The sequence below is a fragment of the Crocuta crocuta genome, unplaced genomic scaffold (assembly GCF_008692635.1).
Source record: "Crocuta crocuta isolate KB4526 unplaced genomic scaffold, BGI_CrCroc_1.0 scaffold270, whole genome shotgun sequence".
Lineage (NCBI taxonomy): Eukaryota > Metazoa > Chordata > Mammalia > Carnivora > Hyaenidae > Crocuta > Crocuta crocuta.
Window position 1 is genome coordinate 3,728,628 of NW_027527569.1, and position 21,265 is coordinate 3,749,892.

Sequence of the window (21,265 nt, forward strand, 5' to 3'; positions counted from 1 at the left end):
AAAGAAGCAAAATCAGCTCCTTGTAACTCTATCACTCACCTCCTCTGGTAAAAAGCTGATAAAAATATTTTCTGTACTAAAAGAAAAGTAATTATGTTCAACGTCCTTACTCTATATGGTGTGGAACGTGGAAAGTGCGAACTTACATCCTGGATGGTTAGTTTTCCAGTGTTTTCACTATCGCCTCTAGCCACACTTGTGACAACCAGAAGCAGCATCAGAATTCTCAAATCTATTTTTCCTGTTTTTATTTAAACGGAAAAGAAATATAATGTGTTTTCAACCAGGCTTGGTCTGAGTCTGCACTTGAAAAATAGAGCCATGGGCACTATGATTTAAATATCTGAGGGAAACAAGTGGCTTCAATCTCTGATTCACAGGAGTTCCCGTCCTTATCAAAAACAGTTTTTGTTTTATGGTTCTATTTTTTCTTTTTGACAGCAAAAGAGACTTCATTCAATGATGTAGCTGTTGTTTTGAACAAAAAAACAATGGGTTAGGTTACAAGGGTCCTGGGCCAAGCATGATTTAAGTAAAACAATGTGCTGTTCATAAATGACATTTAAATAACATAATCATGACTCATGCCAAAGTGACTTTAATTTCTTGAAAAATAAAAACAACTACGGTATATTTAAAGGACTTTGGCAAATGTGATGGCAAAAGAAAAAACAAAGTCCCTGAAATGAGACACTGAGTTCATAATGAAAATCATTATACCAAGGAAAGCTTTTGTCCACTACTTTGATATACAATTCAGTTCAGCATGTGAAATGATGTGTTTGGGGGAGCTCCATTGTGTCAACTTCCATCAGCCACTTCGCCTGCTCAAAAGGTGAGCTGAAAACACAGGTCCCATTTCCTAGCTAAGAAGAACCTCTCGAGGCCAGGTAGAACAATTTAGTGTTTATAAATAATCTGTGCATTACGGAAGACGTTCTGGGCCCAATCTCCACATTAGGATGATGAACATACAAAGAGATTAATGTTGACAGTAACTCACTGATCCAGTCTGTATTTACTGAGGTGTCTAGATAGCAATACAATGGTGAGATTAAACACGATGCCCACTGTCAGGGAGTTACCTTCTAGCACAGGAAACACACAGATAATAGGCGAACAAGATCATTTTAAATAATGTTAAGTGTGGTGAAGAAAATGAAATGGAGTGTATAAATGAGAGTTCCTAAATGGGAAGGAAAGGCCACTCTGAGGGAAACACCACCTAAATGATGAGAAAGGAGCCAAGCCATGGAAACACCAGAGGAAGAGGATCCCAGTTGAAGGAAGAGCAAGGTTAGAGACCCTGAAGCACCACGGAGCTGGGAGTGTTCCAAATGTAGCCAAGAGCAAGCCAAGGGAGGGCAGCCTCAGGCAAGGGGAGGGAGGGAGGCAAGGCCAGTTCACCCACTAGAGAATCCATTAAAGAATTCTAAGGAAGGAAGTGGCATGATTTGAACATTTTCAAAAGATCCCTGTTAGATATTGAAGGGGAGTGGGCATAGCAGAGAGGCTCTTAAAGGGAAGACACTGAACTGTCCAGGCGAGCAATGATGGTATTTGAGTGGAAGGATTCACCATGGGATGGAGACAGTGGAAGAATTTCATATTTGCTTTTGAGGCAGATGGACAAGACTTACTTGCTGACTGTGGACCCTAACGCCTCAGTCAAATGCAACTAACTATATCATAGCTAACAGTTATTGGGTGTTTACTGTGCTAAAGTACAAAAATATTTTATTTAATCTTCAAAACAGTCCCATGAAGTAGGTATTTTATTAGCCCTGTCTTACAGGTGGGAAAACGAGGCTGGGGGAAACCAGCCCAATGTTACAATTCATAAAGCTTACAAAATACGGAATTGTGTGGCATTTTCTAAAATATTTTACTTTACTTCATTAAACTATCCCAAAGACTATGTATCAACATATAAAGCAACAGTCTAGTTCCTATGTACTTTCTGCTTGAAGTCACACTAAATTTTGAATACAAGTCAGAATCTTGTTTTCGAAAGGTATAGAGTTAAATTATGACAATCCCAAATATTTCTCATCTCCTTTAATATAACCATGATGGCAATGTGTAAAATCTCATTTGCTTTTAGCAGGGCAGACTTCCACAGGGAGCACCTGGTGCCACCTTTTTTTTTTTTTCTTTTGGTGGTGCCACTTCTTAATCTCGTTATAATAGAACTTGAAAAAGCCAGCTCTTGTGTTTAAATATTTAAATATGAATGACCTACAAATACATGTATGAAGGAGAATCATTTTAATGTTTATTTATTTATTTTGAGAGAAAGAGAGAGAGAACAAGTAGGCGAGGGGCACAGAGAGAGGGAGACAGAGAACCCCAAGCAGTCTCTGTACTGTCAGCACAGGGCCCGACACGGAGCTCGAACCCAGGAACCACGAGATCATGGTCTGAGCTGAAATCAAGAGTCGGACACTAAACCAACTGAGCCACCCAGGTGCCCCTGAAGGAGGATGATTTTATTTTATTTTATTTTATTTTTTTATTTTTTTATTTATTTCTAGAAGAGAGAGAGAGAGAGAGCGTGAGCAGGGGAGGGTCAGAGAGAGAGGGAGTCACAGACTGAAACAGGCTCCACGCTCTGAGCTGGCAGTCAGCACAGCGCCCGACGCGGGGCTCGAACCCACGAACCGCGAGATCATGACCTAAGCGAAAGTCGGACGCTTAACCGACTAAGCCACCCAGGCGCCCCGAAGGAGGATGATTTTAAATGGGCAGCTCTGTATGGAAAGTACCAATCGCTAGATCTTTGAGAACTTCCTGGAAGACCCAACCAGATTTGAGGCCTGCAGGGCTTGACTCTAACCTGAGGGAAAATATACCACTACCTCCTTCCCCTTAGCAGCACTCAGATCACACCCAGCTCTGATTCCAATCCCTGGTCCCCCTCAGTCTGTCCTCTCATGCAGCATATGGCCGCTGACTCACAACCCCCTTCCCCCTCTTCATCCTGGTCTGTGCCAGACTACCCCAGGGAGAGCTAAGGACACTGACCGGCACTTCCTCTTGGAGCACCCATCTTACAGCTCACTCTGGTCTAACCTGACACTTCAGATGCTAGCCTTTGCTGTCTCCTTCCCTATAGGAGCCCACGTTCCTCGCTTACTATTTTATCAGAAGCCCCTTTGAGACCTCTTACACACTGGCCACACTCAAGCATCTTGCCAGTTCCTGGACCTTTTCCATCCTAAGCTCAACTGCTTTTAACAACCTAAGAACATTGCAAAGTAGAGTTATCCCCTATTGGTCTGAGGAAGAGCACGGACTCCAGAACCAGATCACCTGAGAGTAAGCAGGGTAAGTCGTGTAACCATCCTATGCCTCAGTTTCCTCCTCTGTAAAATGGTAATAATAACAGTACACCCACCTCCTGGTGTTTGGGGAGAAGTAAATGAAAACATTTGTAAAACATTTAAACACATTAGTTATTACCATTATTACATAAAATTTAGTTCAGGATAAACAAGTCCCTACATAATGAGGGAACCTGGAAGAAAAGCTCACATCAAAATCGTGTCTTTAAGCTTTCTAATTCTTAACTGTGGAGAAGTTAACAAAACCTAACAACTGGCCTCTATTTGCATTTAACCGATTCATTCTTTTTTTTTTTTAATGTTTTATTTATTTCTGAGAGAGAGAGAGAGAGAGACAGCATGAACAGGGGAGGGTCAGAGAGAGAGGGAGACACAGAATCTGAAACAGGCTCCACGCTCTGAGCTAGCTGTCAGCACAGAGCCCGACGTAGGGCTCAAACCCATAAACCATGAGATCATGACCTGAGGTGAAGTCAGACACTTAACCAACTGAGCCACCCAGGCGCCCCTTAACCCATTCATTCTTTAAAAAAAAATAATAGCAAAACACTTGGGAGCTTAGAAGTGTGGACTTCATTTTTAGATTATACTGAACAAGGATTTTTTCTAGCATTCTGCATAAACCATTCTAATCCTCACGAGTTTGATGGCAGCAGATATCCCAAATTGTATAGAGAAAGAAACTCAGCCACACAGAGATTTTGCTAGAAGTTCCCTAACATGGAAGCACAAAAGCAAGATTGAAACTTTGGGTGGTTGGCTTCTGGAGTATTTGAGGAAATCAAATTTACATTATTCTTGTTAGAAATGTGTTTGTGTTTCTCTAAGTATGAACTTTAAGAACATGGACTCTGGGGCCAGGCAATGAGTTCAAATCCCAGCTCTGCCACTCACTTGCTACGTGACCCTGGGAAAGTTACCTTTTCTGTGTCTCAGTTCCTCATCTGTAAAAATAGGAAGATAATACTAACACTGTGAGCATTAAATGAGATATTGGTTATAAAGTGCTTGGAACACAAATAAGCACTCAGCTCGTGATAACTGGTGTTATTTGCAAGTTGCAGGCACAAAGCATCTGGTGTCTGGGAACAGACACCTCTCAAGGAATCCAGGGAGAGTAATCTCCAGTGTGGCATTTTTCTGAAGGGCCAGCAGGGCCTCCCATACAAACTGTTCCCTTCTAACTCCCACCTACCTGACACTTTAAATGCACTGAGAAGGTTCCTGCCCCATGACACCACGTGTGTTTATACACAGACTGTCTTCACTGAACAGAGAACTTCTTGAGAAGAAAGGCCCTGACCTCCTCTGTTTCCTCAGCAGTGGAAATGACACTGTCACTAACAGAAGCTCCATAAATGTGTGATGAATAAATGAACACTCAGTCCTCTAGGTTTTTAAGTAGCTTTAAATTTCAGGTCCCATATTAAAATACAAGCCCCTTTAGGGGCGCCTGGGTGGCTCAGTTGGTTAAGCATCCAACTTCAGCTCAGGTCATGATCTCACAGTTCGTGGGTTCAAGCCCCACGTTGGGCTCTGTGCTGATGGCTAGCTCAGAGCCTGGAGCCTGCTTCAGATTCTGTGTCTCCCTCTCTCTGCCCCTCCCCGACTCACACTCTGTCTCTCTGTCTCTCTCAAAAATAAATAAACATTAAAAAAAATACAAACCCCTCTAGACACTAACTCCTTAAATATGTTAGCAGCAATTGTGACTATTACATCTTCCTACTGCTTATTGTTCTAGCACATTTCAGCACCATCTAGTCCTACAACCACACAGCAAGGACAAATCCTATTTTGAAATATGGTTTAGGGGGAACTCTGTCTAAAAAAATGTTTTTACAAATAAAAGTATATTTATAAAACACTTACCTTGCCTCATAAAGGAAAGGGCTTTTTCTTTTAAGTTTTCTGTCAGTTGTTTCTTTTTAGTTAGGTAATCCAAAACATAAATATTTGGAGCAAAATTTATCATGTTCTGTTCACCACAGCCATAAGGCATCCGAATCAATGAAGCTAAGCCACTGATGGAGGAACCAAGGATATCTCCTGAAAGCATAAGATATTCAATACATTCAGCAAATAGTCAATAACGGTACCTCCTGGTGGTAATGAGACTCCCACTAAGTACAGAAGGCATTGGACATTGAAGCAGTAATTATTCCACTGCTTGGAACAGAGTACAAACATTACATCAAGCTTTTAGGAAGACTGGCCAAATAACTGATAACACAGTGGCAACAAGCTTGTAAATTATGTGACACATCACTCTTTTAGCTCAGTTAAAGATGTGGCATGCACGAAGCAAAAAATAAGTTTAAAAATAATTCTTGAACAAAAATGTCAGGAATTGATCATCAGGAAATCATCATTTTTATATAGAAAAGGAATGTTTTATGAGTAGTATTCTTCACATAGCTAGAACTTCATTCTCATTTCTTACTAATAAACTACAAACACTGGAGATATCAGTTTTTTAAAGGCAAGGCTTATAGTAGTTTTCACTGTGTTCTATTTAGCAGCAACAAAGTAGAATTAACAAGTCAAAGTCTTTCCATGAATACCAGGATCAAAAAGGATTAGGAGTATTCTTCAAAATTAGTAATCTAAAATTAAATAAAATGCATGCTTAAGAGACACCTCTACCCACATTCTAACACCATGACTCAGGGAAATAAGTAAAAATTCAGAAATACAGAGGCTGAGTTCTAATTCTGACCCCATTGTGGCTGTATGGAGAAGAACATTCTTCTGTCTAGTTTATGTTAGATATTTATACCACTTCAAATCCAAAGACAGTGAGAATCTAATCCTAAAACAAAATTTTTTTTAAAAATGAGTCTAAAAAAGAAAGCCCTCTTTCAAGTGAAGAGGCTGCAGCCATGGTAGCATACCATGTCTTAAGCTTTAGATGTTAACACAGAAAAATAATAGAGGTTAAATTATTACCACTTATGCTTTTATAGTTTTTAATATTTAAAGTGAACATAAACTTAGACTCTCCATATTCAAAGAAGCAAAACTAATATTCACACTAATATTCTAGGCTACCAAATGGATTTTTTAAAATAAATACCATATAGGAGCACCTGGGTGGCTCAATTGGTTAACTTCAACTCAGGTCATGATCTCACAGTCTGGGAGTTTGAGTCCCGCATCAGGTTCTGTGCTGACAGCTCAGAGCTGGGAGTCTACTCTGGATTCTGTGTATCCTGCTCTCTCTGTCCCTCCCTGCTCACACTCTGCCTCTCCTTCTCAAAAATGAATAAACATTAAAAAGAAATTTTTAAGAAATAAATATCATATAAAAATACAACTTGGAAAGTCATTCTTTGCATCAAGTTTAAAAATCAAACCTTAACAGTATTTCAGTAACCAAAGATAGATTCACTCAATGTAAGAAGTGGTGATATACATTTGAAATTCAAGGCTTCTTCGTATGTGTGTGTGTGTGTGCGCGCGCGCGCGTGCGCGTATACTGCATCCCCCGTGTGTGTGCTGTACCTCCCAGCATCACAGCACTGTGGGAGAATTTATTCCCCTAAGTAGAGAGGTTATTTAATTCTTCTTAAGAATTATACCCAAGGTGATCAAGCCCCATGTGGGGCTCCAAGCTGTCAGCACAGACCTGCTTCAGATTCTCTCCCTCTTTCTCTGCCTCTTCCCCATTCTCTCTCTCTTACTTTCTCTCTCAATAAATAAATACATAAATAAATAAATAATACTTTTTAAAAAAGAATTATATTCAAGTCTCCCAAAAAGTCCTCTATGGAGGGCTTGGTTATTGGAATTATAATGGAAAACATTACACCTACAGAGGAGATTTAAAAGAACTTCCGGAAAAAGTGCCTTAGGTCCTGACATCTGGAAGACCTAACAAACTATTTAGATTCGTTCATCTTCATTAATCTAAACATTTCCTTCGGTTATTTGTAAAGCACAACTATATAAACAAATCATTTGTGTGGAAGCTATGTTTAACAATTGATGCAAAAACACATTTGGGTTGCCGGAAGGTGACCAGGAGAGGGTGAAGTCAGTGGCCTGCTTCCTGTTATAAAGGTTATCTGTGTGCTGCACACAGAACTGCTCGAGGCAATAGAGCTCAACCTTTGGTCATCAGAAGCACTTGTGGATCCTTTTCAAAATATACACACCCTAGCCATAGCTCAAGAAATGCTGATTGGGTAGGTCAGAAGTGGAGCTTTTACAAATCTCCACACAAGATTCTGATATTATCAGTGGTCGGGAGCCACGGAAGCCAGAAGCTCTGCTCTTAGAAATAATCCCTCCCATGGGGTGCCTGAGCGTCCAACTTCGGCTCAGGTCATGATCTCATGGTTCGTGGACTCGGGCCCCGCATCAGGCTCTGTGCTGACAGTTCAGAGCCTGGAATCTGCTTGGGATTCTGTGTCTCCCTCCCTTTCTGCTCCTCCCTCACTCATACTCCATCTCTCAAAAATAAACATTGAAAAAAAATTTTTTACTTAAAAAAAGGAATCCCTCCCTCCAGCCACATTATAAATGGGCCCTGCTACTCAGAGAATGGTCTTCACACACATCAGAAGCATCAACATCAACTGGGAGCTTGTTAGAAATGCATAATCCAAGGCCCCACCCCATGCCTACTACACCAGCATCTTCCTTAAACAAGATCCTCCATGTGATTCAGATGTACACTGAGATTGAGAACTGGGCTGGGACACATATCTGCTAGTCTTTCTGTTGTAATCAGTAGTTGGTACCAATAGACATATATAAACAAACCAGGGGTCATGGCAATATATTGTATTCTTACCAATTGCAGTGATCTGAACTCTTTCACTACCACTCACTGTGTTGGGAGGAAATGAGAAACTCAAAGTTTTCAGGGGAGTTTGTAACTTGTGGACTGTCAAGTCTAACAAGATGGACTGTGAATACAATTTTTCTATTCCTTCAGCCTGTTGGAAAAAAGGAACATGATTAACATGGTCTCCACTCATCTGTCTACAGAGAACTTTATGAAAATAGTAAGACAATCAGCTGTCTGCATTATGAGTACAATTAGATAAATACCTACCATTTTTGATTCCCACTTCAAATCTGTTAACAAATGCTTACTTTCTAATTAAAGTAGACAAAACATTTCATGAAATAGCAATTGAGGGGTGCCTGGGTGACTCAATTGGTTAAGCATCTGACTTCAGCTCAGGTCACAATCTCACAGCTCATGAGTTCGAGCCCCATGTCGGGCTCTGTGCTGACAGTTCAGAGACTCGGAGCCTGCTTCAGATTCTGTGTCTCCCTCTCTCTGCCTCTCCCTCTCTCACATTCTGTCTCTGTCTCTGTCTCTCTCTCTCAAAAATAAACATTAAAAGTTTTTTAATGTTTTATTTATTTCTGAGAGAGAGAGAGAGGCAGTGTGTGCAGGGGAGGGTCAGAGAGAGAGGGAGACACAGAGTCTGAAGCAGGCTCCGAGTCTCTGAACTGTCAGCACAGAGCCCGACATGGGGCTCGAACTCATGAGCTGTGAGATTGTGACCTGAGCTGAAGTCGGAGCTCAATCGACTGAGCCACCCAGGCGCCCCTAAAAAGTTTTTTTTAAGAAACAGCAATTGAAATGACAAAGGAGATGAAAAGGTAATGAGAAAAACTCTCTGAGGTAAATCCTATTATTATCCAAAGAGAGATTTAAAGAGAGAGAAAGAGATTAAACTCCTTGCCCAAAGTCACACTTGACAGAACCAGCGTTCGAACCTAGGGCTGTCTCATCCCAGAACACAAGTGCCTACTCACTAGGCTGAGTATTTCTGCATAATGCGTTCTCTAAAAAAATCTGCAAAATCTCTTCTAACTATACATTCAAAATACATACAACTGTAGATTCAAAATCTGCATATCAACTTGGCATGATTTAATAGGATCCTAATGTAACACAGTTTGTAAATGTAATTGACTGCAAAAGAGATTTGCTATATAAGCATATGATAAATTTAAAGAGGAAATGGGCAATTACTTCCAAAACATTTTAAGTATCTTTACATACAGATGAGATAACAATTAGACAAGACCAGGAGGCTGGAGATGACCTACTAGATCTTGCCAACAAAACTAACCAAGAGAAAAACCATCTTCTGTTTCCTTTTCGATTACGTACTCCCATTTCATTTATTCAAGACCTCAAACACTTACCTTTACTAAAATCTTCTGCGTGATGGCATCAGAAGCAGCAGGTGAAATGGCTGTGACTGTGATTGGAATTTCCCCCAGGTGTGTTGGCTTGACTGGAAAAACAACAGTTGCCCCATCCTCACTGGGAACCAGAATGGTCTGCTGGTGTCCTGTCGCATTTATGTCACTTAAAGCCATTAGAATATCAAATTTGTCACTTTTCTCAATGATTACTTTAACCTGGAAGGAAAATTTTCAAATGTTTTCTATAATAAATGCTCATCAGTAAGGTTTTGCTTTATCACATCAAGTGCTATTAAATCCATGAAGCTCAAGACTGGAGGAAGATGAGGCAGAGATTTGGCCAAGGAGAAAATGAGAAGGTTATCAGGGAAAACTTCATTTTCCTATGTTCTCCTCATCCACCTCAAGATACGTGGGAAAACGGAACTCTTCGGTTCCATTTCGAACATTAAACTCCCACTAACATTAAATTCTGTCATTATATGAAGGCTTTGAGTGGGAAGGATTGTCCATAAAGGTTATTATTTCATGTCATGATATCGCCACCAGCCTCATTTAACTGTATCAACCCTAGGACACTGGTCCCATTAGAAAAACCAAACAGGATGAAATGTGATTACATCTATTGAGAGTCTCGGGTAAAGTTATTCCAAGGGAAGAATGATGCAGACATTAGTCCTGAAGCATATGTTGGTTGTAAACTTGTGTAAAGTCTATGAAAGTTGCCAGTTTTGCCAAGAACTGCATTTACCTAGGCCTTACACTTCATGAATTGTTTTCCATTTATTTTCTCACCTGCTTCTCAAAATACTTTCTTTAGACAGAAGAATTATCATTCCCATTTTACAGATAAGAAAACTGCTGTTAAGTTATTTGCTGCTAAGGGGTAGAGCGGGGCATTGAATCCAGGCCTTCTGATTCCGTATCTTTTGCTCTTTACAATGCACCATTGTTGACTAGGTTAAAAAGTACAATTTACAAATAATTTATAAACATAGTGTTTAATGAGATTGTGGCATTTTCATTAATGAAGTTAGTAACATAGCCCTACTTACTCTGGGGGTAAAAAGATTAATCACTTGGTTAGTACTACTATGGGCATAACACGAACCGTGGCCTAATCCTGCCTTCCAGGGAACTCACTAGCTAAGGAAACAAGGCACATGACTCAAAACATAAAGCCTTGTTTTGAATACAATGTATTAAAAACAAAATACACTAGAGAAATATAAACAACACAGACCAGAACGGGTAAGGAAAGGCATCCTAGTTTTATGCCAGATCTTGAGAGGAATCGGTCAAGGAGCACAGAATGGCAGTGAGAAGTGGCAATACCTCCAAATGAGGGGAAGGCTAGGAAACAGGACAGGGAGTCAGGAAAGACACAGACCTGCCTCACACACAGTGAGGAAGTTACATGGCTAAAGTAGAAAATGTGTATGGGGCGCCTGGGTGGCTCAGTCGGTTAAGCGTCTGACTTTGGCTCAGGTCATGATCTCACAGTTCGTGGGTTCGAGCCCCGCATCGGGCTCTGTGCTGACAGCCAGCTCAGAGCCTGGAGCCTGTTTCAGATTCTGTGTCTCCCTCTCTCTCTGACCCTCCCCTGCTTATGCTGTCTCTCTCTCTCAGAAATAAATAAAATATTTAAAAAAATAAAGTAGAAAACGTGTGCAAGAAATTCAGAAAGACAGTACAGACGCACTAATACAATCCTTAGACTTTAATAAGTAGAAATCACTGACTAAGCAGGTTTATTTTCAGTCTCTCAGATATGTATAAAATGCTTACATTCCCAGATGCCTGTAACACATTAATAACCCTGTGTGTTTTCTCCATTTTTTCCTGAAGTGTGAATGATTAGCAAAACTTTTAATATATTACCTCAGTGGCATCTTTCAAATAATTGAATATGGTTACTTCCAAAGCAAATTCTTCACCTCTGATAACAGAGTAGGGAAGATTCAAAAAAATAAAAAATGGTTGGAAGGCTTGTAGCTGAAAAAAAAAATACAATGAATACATGTTATTAAACTCAAAATGCTTCACATTTCATGCAATTAAAAGTAAATCTCACAGAACCTATGAAGCCTATAATTTCACGTAGAAACGTCCGCTTGCCTATCAATAGAAAACAAACAGCAACTTACACCAAATGAATGATGATGATAAACTCATGTGGTTTATGGTCTTTAACATAGTAATCACTACATTTTATTAAGTGCCTACTAGGATCCAGGAACTTTATTTTTTTATCATTTTATTTTATTTTTATCATGATAATCAGTGTACTCTCTAATCCCCACCCTCTACTACCCCATCTCCCACCCATACCCCCTCTGGTAACCATCTGTTCTATACTTAAGAGTCTGTTTCTTAGTTGCCTATCTGTTTTTTTCCTTCACTTATTTGTTTCGTTTTTTACATTGCACGTATGAGTGAGATGATGTGGTATTTGTCTTTCTCTGCCTTATTTGACCTAACATTATACTCCCTAGCTCTATTCATCCTGTTGCAAATGGCAAGATTTCATTCTTTTTTTCTGAATGAATAGTATTTATATATACACACACATACATATACACCTCATCTCCTTTATCCATTCATCTCTCAGTGGACACTTGGGCTGCTCCCATAGTTTGGCTATTGCAAATAAGGCTGCAATAAACATGAAGATGCATGTGTCCCTTTGATTTAGTATTTTTGTATTTTTTGGGTAAATATACAGTAGCGTGAGTCCTGGATCATAACGTTCTATTTTTAGTTTTTTGAGGAACCTCCGTGTTGTTTTGCACAGTGGCTGTACCAATTTGCATTCCCACCAACAGCGCAAGAGGGTTCCTTTTTCTCCACATCCTCGCCAGCACTTGTTGTTTCTTGTATTCAGTTTAGCCATTCTGACAGGTGTGAGGTGATAATTCATTGTAGTTTTGGTTTGCATTTCCCTGATGATAAGTGATGTTGAGTGTCTTTTCATGGGTCTATTGGCCATCTGTACGTCTTCTTGGGAGAAATATCTGTGTACGTCTTCTGCCCATTTTTAATTGGATGATTTGGTTTTGGGGTACTGAGTTTATCAGTTCTTTACATCTTTTGTATTCTAAGTCTTTATTGGATATGTCATTTGTAAATATCTTCTTCCATTCAGTATGTTGCCTTTTAGTTTTGTTGATTGTTTCCTGCACTGTGCAGAAACTTTTTACTTTGATGTAGTCCCAAGTTTATAGGTACTTTACGTAAATTATTTCATTTAAGCCTTACAACTCCTGTGAGGCAGATTTTTTGCTCATATTTTACAGAAAAGATATCTGACATTCAGAGATCTCTGTAACAAGTACAAGATCATATTGCTAGTAAATGAAGGAGCCAGAAATGGATCCCCGCATGCCTGATGCTAAAGTCAAGCTCCTCACCTACTATGCTATAATGACTCCACCAAGCTGCTTTAAAAGCCACTGGCCCAAATCAAACAACCCCTGTTTTAGACTCATGTGGAAAGTCTAGATGATCTGCTTACTACCTTCTAACATATACATGCACATGTACTTCCTCATTGGTAACCCAATTCTGATACCAGTGGCCAAATCCTTCAGGGAAATCTGAACTCCTACCCTGCCTCTGAAAGCAATCACTGATTAGTTTAGGCTGATGGTTGTCACTGGTAGTGGCAATTTTCTCTAGAGGTTTACTTAGACATTTGTGAAAGTGTCTTAGATTGTCACAATGATTGAGAGGTACTATTGATAGAAAGGGGCTGAAAGTCTATAATTCTCAAGACAGAAGAACTGTCCCGTGTCTCATGATTCTTGAATATCTCTTCAGACATTCATGTAAAGTACCTGAACTTAAAACCTAGTTCCAACTTATACATGAACCCAAAGCATTTCTCAACACACACTGAATTTTTCATAAAAACAGCTGTTTTGTAAATCAACAGAAGACTGCTCTTTGTTTTGCATGTAACTTTACCAAAACTTGTTCACAGTTTCAGAAACTGACATCACCACAGGCAGTACTACTCAAGGTATTTGAGCAGCTGAAATAATACATGTACATCAAACTAGATTTGCAGCTGTTACACACAGGGTGATTCTATGCCTGGAGTAAATAGTTAAATATGTATGTCTCCTAGTGCAGCTATGATGAATCACTTATATACTGTAATGTATTACTTTATTACACATTACTTTCCTTTTATTTCTCCTTAATATTTCACTTAAGGCATCATATAGATTTTCTTTAATTGAGTATATAAGTATACTATACTATATTTTCTATGACTTTCCTTGTAGATGGCAAAGGGGAAAACAAAATATCTAATAAAAAAGGGGCTTCAGGTATGACAGAGGTGAGAGCTACTGGTCTAAGACCAAACATGGTCATTATATTCCTCTTGCCAGCAACTGGGTTAGGGAGTCACATATGCTGCAGTCTGACCAGAAATGTGAAGCCATGTCTGCTAAGGGACATCTTGAGAAGTTCTGCTCATCCTTATCAAAGGGATACATGGAAATGCTCTGTCTTCTGGCCTTTGGAAAAGGTTGGATTCAATCAACATCATAAGCAATTGTTTTTTGAAAATCCATTGAAGAGTGGACACCTTTTTTGCTTTGGGGACTTTAACATTTACAAGCAGCTCTTTCATATACTACCTCCACTGGAGTCCTGGTTAGTCCAAAACCTAAGTCCTCAGAGATCACGAATGCAGTAGCCACCCAAGAAGTGATAGAATCAGGCACGGTAACTTCAAATTCTTGGTAAATCTTGGAACTAAGGTCAAAATAAAAATAAGAATCATAACACCGAGATGACATATTTCCAAAAAGTCAACATAACCTAACCATTCTTGGAAGAGTTTTAAGTTTCCAAATTGTTTACCTATCTAAATGTTTTTAAGTGAGCATGAAATGGTAGATCCCAAATTCTCAAGGAATGGGTCGTTCAATAAGGCCATAACACTGCATCCTGACTCATATTCCATTAAAAGCTTTCAACAATGTTTATACCTTCAGAATGACCATTATTTTCATAAATGTTGTACAGATAATAAATATTTTCAAATTTAACTTGATTTATTTCTGTCAATTTAAATGAAAGCTTCCCTCTGTAATCTGGTGAATGCTGTATTTTTTTGAGCTTTGACTTGTGTCTTATTTCAAGTTTCCAAACATGGCTGACTATAAAATATGTGCATATTTCGTGATTCATCTGCTCAGTCATGGGAACAGATAGCCAGGGTCTGTCAACTAAGCTGAGTCCTTCCACCACCTGTGCCGCTCCTCCCTGTGGCTCATGGGGATGGTTTACAAGGAGCTATGAGGTAGAGAGAGTAATTGTGAGTACTCTCACACCAAGGCAACAGGTATCCTCACAGCAATTTTCTCAAACAAGAACGAAGTTCAAAACACCCTTCATAAGGAGGTCTACCTTCTCCTTAATGATACTATCACTGCCCCAAAATGCAAGTGGCTTTATTAAATACTACATTTAAATACAATCAAGATGGTTCTAAAATAAAACCCTCTTGGTCTATTTAGCTTTAACCACAATATGTGTTTGTACTTAAACACTAGAAAGAACACAAAACTTATTTTAAAATAACACAAAACAAAATATATATGACCAAAGAATATTATAAATCTTTACCCCATGTTGGTGTCTAGCCAAATCCAAGTCTCTGGAAAATGCTTTCTGACATGTGGATCACTAACCGAAGAAAAGTCATGAAAATCTACCAAGTATCCTTCAGTTTCCTCTATAAACCTCTCGGCAAATTCTATGCTGTCATCTAAAAATCAACATTGGCAACTGTTAGGAAAAAAGTCACTGTAGAGAATGATTATAAACTTAGTCCACGGAATTGCAGCATCTCTCAGCTGAATGGGACTTTAGAGCTCATCTTATCCAAACTTCTTGTTTTACAGATGAGACACCTGAGACCCACAGAAGTCAAGTGACTTACCCAAGGCCCTGTGGCCAGTTACAGCAGCACCAAAACTTAAAAAAAAAAAAAAAAAGGTTCCCTGCCCATATGGCCAACAACTGAAAAACTACTTACAGTGCAGTTGCTAAAAATAAGTTAAATCTCATTTTTTAAGTTACCTTCAATTTTGCTATTCTCTTTTTAGCTCCCTAGTGCCAAATACCATTGGCCACACTAGCCATAAGATGCCACAATCATCGTGTTTACTAGCTTAAAAGAGGCCATGTTGCCATACAAACTCTGGATCACCTACTTCTATTTATTCAACTTTTCTATAAGTCTATAATTATTTCAAAATAAAATGTAAAACAAATGGACTACAGTTGATATCAGGCATACAAAGATGAATGCAGTGAGATTCTTCACTCAGTCTATATTGGAGGAGACAAATAGAAAATGGTAGTAAATATGTTAAGAGTTAAGAGTGATATAGACATACATAAAATGCCTATTTGCACAAGAATGGCTGATTTTATCCAAAATCTAAATGATGAAAATAGTATGGTTGGGGGAAAAAATCCATTTTGCAGGAGTTTTGGGGTTTTTTTTTATTCCGTTTTCTTTAAGTCTCCAGTTAAAGAGTACCCCGTATGGGAAGGGGACACAGGGGAAGTAACCTAAGTACAAAGGTATGTCCAGAAGATGACCATGAGTATTAAGGAAGAGTGGCAGAAAATGAGAAGAGAAAGAATGGCTAGGTCCAGATATTAAATATCAAATATCCCATACTGAAGGACTTAGATTAATCCTTGGAGCAATTTTGACCTATTGAAGGTTTTAGAATAAATTAGAAATATGATCTAGCCCACTAAGCTCATGTTTTATAACGATAACTCTGGCATCAGTGTGAACAATGGTTTAGAGCTGGAGGAAAAGGAGGCAGGCAAAACAGTTGGTTAGGATGCTATTGTAACAGTCAAAAAGACACTGACAAGGGCCTGAAGCCAAGCAGAGGAGAGGAAGAATAGTCTCAAGAGATGATTTTGCTCTGCCTCTTGGGTGGATGACTTCTGTGTATGCCCATGGCATGCTGACTCCCCCCACCCCAGTCCTCAGCACACTCTTCTGATTATATGTTGTTGGGCCCCACTAGACCAAGTAGAAATCTCATTGCTTTGTACATACTAGGCATGCAGTTAATATCGTCACTATGCATTAAATAATGAATGAACAAACTGGATCTGAGGAATAAAAGAGTAATTGCAGACTTATAAGTGCTAAACATGTGTCATACATTTTAAATGTTTTTGAATATAGCCTCATAATAACCCTGTAATACCAATAATATCATTAGTACCATATTTCAATTGTAAATTTGAGGTTTAGAGAGGTCCATTGATTTTGTCAGAGTCAAAACACCAGAATTTAAAGGCAGAAGTATTTGATGGCAATCCTGTTCTTAACTACCATGCTATTCCAGATCTGACAGAGAGGAAGGAATTAAGGATGAGTTCTGGGTTTCTGATTTAGACATCTAGGTAAATGATGATTTCATCAACACAGATATGAAATGATATCAGTTCAGACCCATATATCAATAAAATTATATTAAGGAAAAGCAAGATTGTAAAGAAAGAGAGATCATAAACTTTGCTTGTGACATACTGAATTCAAGGTATTTGTGGGATGGAGAAACTGGGGGTAAGATAAACAGTTGAGATGTTACAGAGTTTGGGTTAATGAAGATGTCAGGGAAGGATAAGGAACTAGGGAAGAATGCTCCCAAATTGAATAATAATGTGGTCCAGGCCAAGTATTGGGGGAAAGTAAAAGCAGAAGGAGCCAATAACCCAGAATAACCAGAAGTCAAGACCGAAGATGTTTGGTCTCCAGTAAGGGCAAAGAAGACCTTCAATAGATTTAAGGGAGTGGGGGAATATCCAAGGTAGAAGGCATTTGAAATGTTAAAAGTAAACCAGTGTGGGGCTCGTGGGTGGCTCAGTTGGTTAAGCGTCTGACTTCAGCTCAGGTCATGATCTCACAGTTTGTGGGTTTGAGCCCCACGTCGGGCTCTGTGCTGACAGCTCAGAGCCTGAAGCCTGTTTCAGACTCTGTATCTCCCCCTCTCTCTGACCCTCCCCTGCTCACGCTGTCTCTCTCTCCCCCTTTCAGAAATAAATAAAATATTTTTAAAAATTGTTTAAAATAAAGAAACCTTATAAAAAGAAAAAAGTAGACCAGTGCTCCAGTGATAACATGACCTTGAGTGACTGCTGATGCCATAGTGGTGACTGCAAGATATACTATGTCCTTAGGAACCCTGATTCAGAAGAGAAACAAAAAAATGAATGCCAGTCACTTGAGGTTTCTAGGGACACAGTATGCTAGTAAGAGTATCAAGTTTCTTCTGTTAAACAGTGGGGAAAAAAGAAGAAAGTTCTCAGGAAAGGTAAAAAAAAACCTTTGTTAGTATTACTAACAATAGAATGAGTATTACAGTGGAAATCGGGGTTTGATAAGTAAAGATGAAAAAAGATTGGTAAAGGTGGATACTGACAAAGAATGGAAAAAGACTGCTTAGAAGGTGTCTAGGATGGATTGTTACACCCAGAAAGCTAACCATACCATATTATCTTTAATACACAGAAATCATAATGACTTCATAAAATTTTTAATATTATAAAATGATCTTTTTGCTTTAGGACTGTATTGTCAAAAATCAGCCCAAAGTTGGAGAGGCTGGGGCTTAGTGTGGAGTAACTGAGAACACCTGACAGGAAGAGGGAATCCAGGTATAGAAATTATGACAGTTCTGGAGCCTTACGAGATGATATTAGCACAATGTTACCTAAAGGAAAAGAGAACAACTGCTGGAGTTAACCATTCTCATTTACACGCTTCCTTCAATCAAAACATCTGCCTTCTTCCTAAAAGCACTCTCATTATTAGTTGGGTGGGAACTCTATTCAGCAATACAGGGAACTAGGACGTACAGATGTGACCCTGCCCAGGAAGAACTCAGACTAATGACACATGCACGTGTGTAGACATGTGTGTGCATGAGTGCATGCACACATGTGCTCTGCATGTACCAACAGACATATGGCATCTGGGTTATATTCTAGGTGAACGTGTGTGTGTGTGCGTGCACTGCATGTACCAACAAACTTATGGCATCTGGGCTATATTCTAGGTGAACCATCAAAATGCTAGACAACAAAAATGTTTCAAAAATATATTGTTTCTTTTATCTAATTCCAAAATAATAACACAGTTTACAAAACAAATGGGAAGCATAGATCTTCCAATATGTCCCCAAAAATAACTATTTCAAAGAACTGTAGGGAGCAAATGGAAAGCATTCATTTCAAAAATCTAGACAGAAGCCGAGACAAATATTCCATATCATGGCTCAGATGCACATTAAATTCCAAAGACTTTAGGAAAAGAGAACAGAAAAATGAAAATCACAATATCCATATCCAACCAGAAAGTATCCATACTTATAAGTAATTTCAAATACCTGAGATGAAAGACTTTTAAATACTTTGAAAGCACATTGCCAGGTTCTACTTACAAACACCATCAATGTAATCCTTTATAAGGTTTGCATCTGTCAATACCCAGAGGCCACATTCCTAGAAAGAATCATTTTTAATTTTCTTTTAAAATAAAAGTTTAAATGCTCTGTAAAATGTCAAAGCAGTCTTCCAAATTTACTCTTGTTCAATTTTTTATGCAGATGTGAAAGTATTATTTTTTACTCTCATTTTTGAGAATTTAGGTACATACATGAGCATTCTCTCTCCCTCTCATCCACAGACACAGATACACACACACACACACGGACTTTTTCCACTTGCTTTTAAAACTGGAAGGATGATTATCTTTCCACTTCAAATTACACTTATATAACACAGTGTATACTTCAACACACATTTAACAAATGGTTAACATTTCATAAATCAGATAATTAATTCTGAAGGTGTTTGAAATAGTAAAAGATATTAATATCTTTTCAAATTATATAACAAGCTAAACATACCTGAAAAACTGCAAAAGAATTCATGAACATGCCTAAATAATATCCTGTGTTATAGAGCTCCAACTCATGGACCACCTAAGGAGAAGATAAAGTATGTGGAATGAATTGACATGTATCAAGCTGTTCTGCCCTCTACAATATTTCTTACATGTCACTTAGATAACACACAGCCCACACGCTTATCTAAATTGAAAATGACACAAATGGAACTATAACAAATATGTTAATGCCTTGTTAATGATTCAATTAGCTAAAATTTACATTTATTCTTTTAACTTATTTTCACTCTGTTCAGGAATCTAGAGTTCCTAAGAAATGTGGGCTTGAGGTTTGCCCAGGAGAAACTTAAATGTCTACTTAAATATCAATTTCTAAACCAACACACAGGGGTCAGCACTGAAAACAACCTATGCTTCTGGCAGAAATAAAGTGGGTTAAATTTGATGGTTAATATAAGTTCTGCAAAAATCTCACTTAACTACATTTTTTTAAATAACAAAAAGAATTTAAAAAGCAATTTACAAAAAAGAAATGCAAATTAATAACAAGCAGAAAAAAAATTCAACCCTGGCTGATAAAGCAATGCAAATTATAACTTCAATGAGATAGTTTTTTTAATATTGAAATATCTGCATTATCACATTAGCAATGCCATTTTTTTAAGAACAGCACTCATTACTAGCAAGAGTGACTAAAACAGGCTAAAAGAGTAAGTAAAGTTGGCAGCTCCCAGAAAAGATAAATACAGAATAGACTATGACCTAGCAATTCCATCCCAATATATATGCTGAAAAGAACAGGAACTCACAGATACGTGTATGCCAATGTTCATTCTGGCATCAGTCACAATAACCAAAGGATACAAACAACTTAAACATCCACCAACAGAAGAATGGATAAGCAAAATGTGGTATATACATTAAATAGAATATTATTCAGCCATAAGAAGAAGTAAAGTTCAGATATATGCTACAACATGGATGAACCTTGAAAATATTAAGCTAAGTGAAATAAGGCAGACACATAAGGACAAATTTTATATGACTCCACTTGTATGAAATGTCTAGACTAGGCAAATTCATAAAGACAGAAGTAGATTAGAGATGGCCAGGGGCTGGGGAAAGGGGGACACGGAGAGTTATCACTTAATGACTACAGAGTCAGTTTGGGGTGATTAAAAAGTTTTAGAAACAGATAATGATGATGGTTGTACAACATGAAAGTAATTAATGCCACGGGATTGTCTTTTAAAATGGCTAAAATGGCAAATTTTATGTTATATATATTTCACCACAATAAAAAAAAGTTAAGATATTGCTCCCTGTTTGGTAACTATTTCAATGTATCTCCCTTATTTGCATTAGCATTAACTAGACAAATTAAGACGAAGGCAGGAATACAAATCATGAAAGATTCTAACTACGAGCTTAAAAAACAACCACGTTGGGGGCCCCTGGGTAGCTCAGTGAGCGTCTGAATCTTGATTTCGGCTCAAGTCATGATCTCCTGGTTTCAAGAGTTCGAGCCCTGCATCAGGCTCTGCACAGGCAGCATGGAGCCTGCTTGGGATTCTCTCTCTGTCTCTTCCCCACTCACACTGTCTCTGTCTCTCTCAAAATAAAGAAATAAAACTTTCTTTAAAATTAAAAAAAAAAAAACAAACACGTTTAAAATCAAATACCTGGGACACCTGGGATGCTCAGTCGGTTAAGCGACCGACTTCAGCTCAGGTCATGATCTCACAGTTCCTGGGTTCGAGCCCCACATGGGGCTCTGTGC

General features: G+C 38.6%; 1 protein-coding gene across 1 annotated transcript in view; it reads right to left on the reverse strand.

Annotated features, from left to right (window-relative positions):
* The window catches only part of CD109 (CD109 molecule), a 132,832-nt gene that overhangs the window by 28,472 nt on the left and 83,095 nt on the right, over nucleotides 1-21,265 (reverse strand). Inside the window, exons 16-23 of the mRNA XM_077770293.1 lie at nucleotides 19,487-19,561; nucleotides 19,019-19,079; nucleotides 15,165-15,306; nucleotides 14,171-14,288; nucleotides 11,403-11,516; nucleotides 9,519-9,737; nucleotides 8,143-8,287; nucleotides 5,217-5,393 (exon numbers count right to left, since the gene is read on the reverse strand). Of these exons, the coding sequence (XP_077626419.1) occupies nucleotides 5,217-5,393; nucleotides 8,143-8,287; nucleotides 9,519-9,737; nucleotides 11,403-11,516; nucleotides 14,171-14,288; nucleotides 15,165-15,306; nucleotides 19,019-19,079; nucleotides 19,487-19,561 (1,051 nt within the window). The remainder of the gene's footprint in view (nucleotides 1-5,216; nucleotides 5,394-8,142; nucleotides 8,288-9,518; nucleotides 9,738-11,402; nucleotides 11,517-14,170; nucleotides 14,289-15,164; nucleotides 15,307-19,018; nucleotides 19,080-19,486; nucleotides 19,562-21,265) is intronic.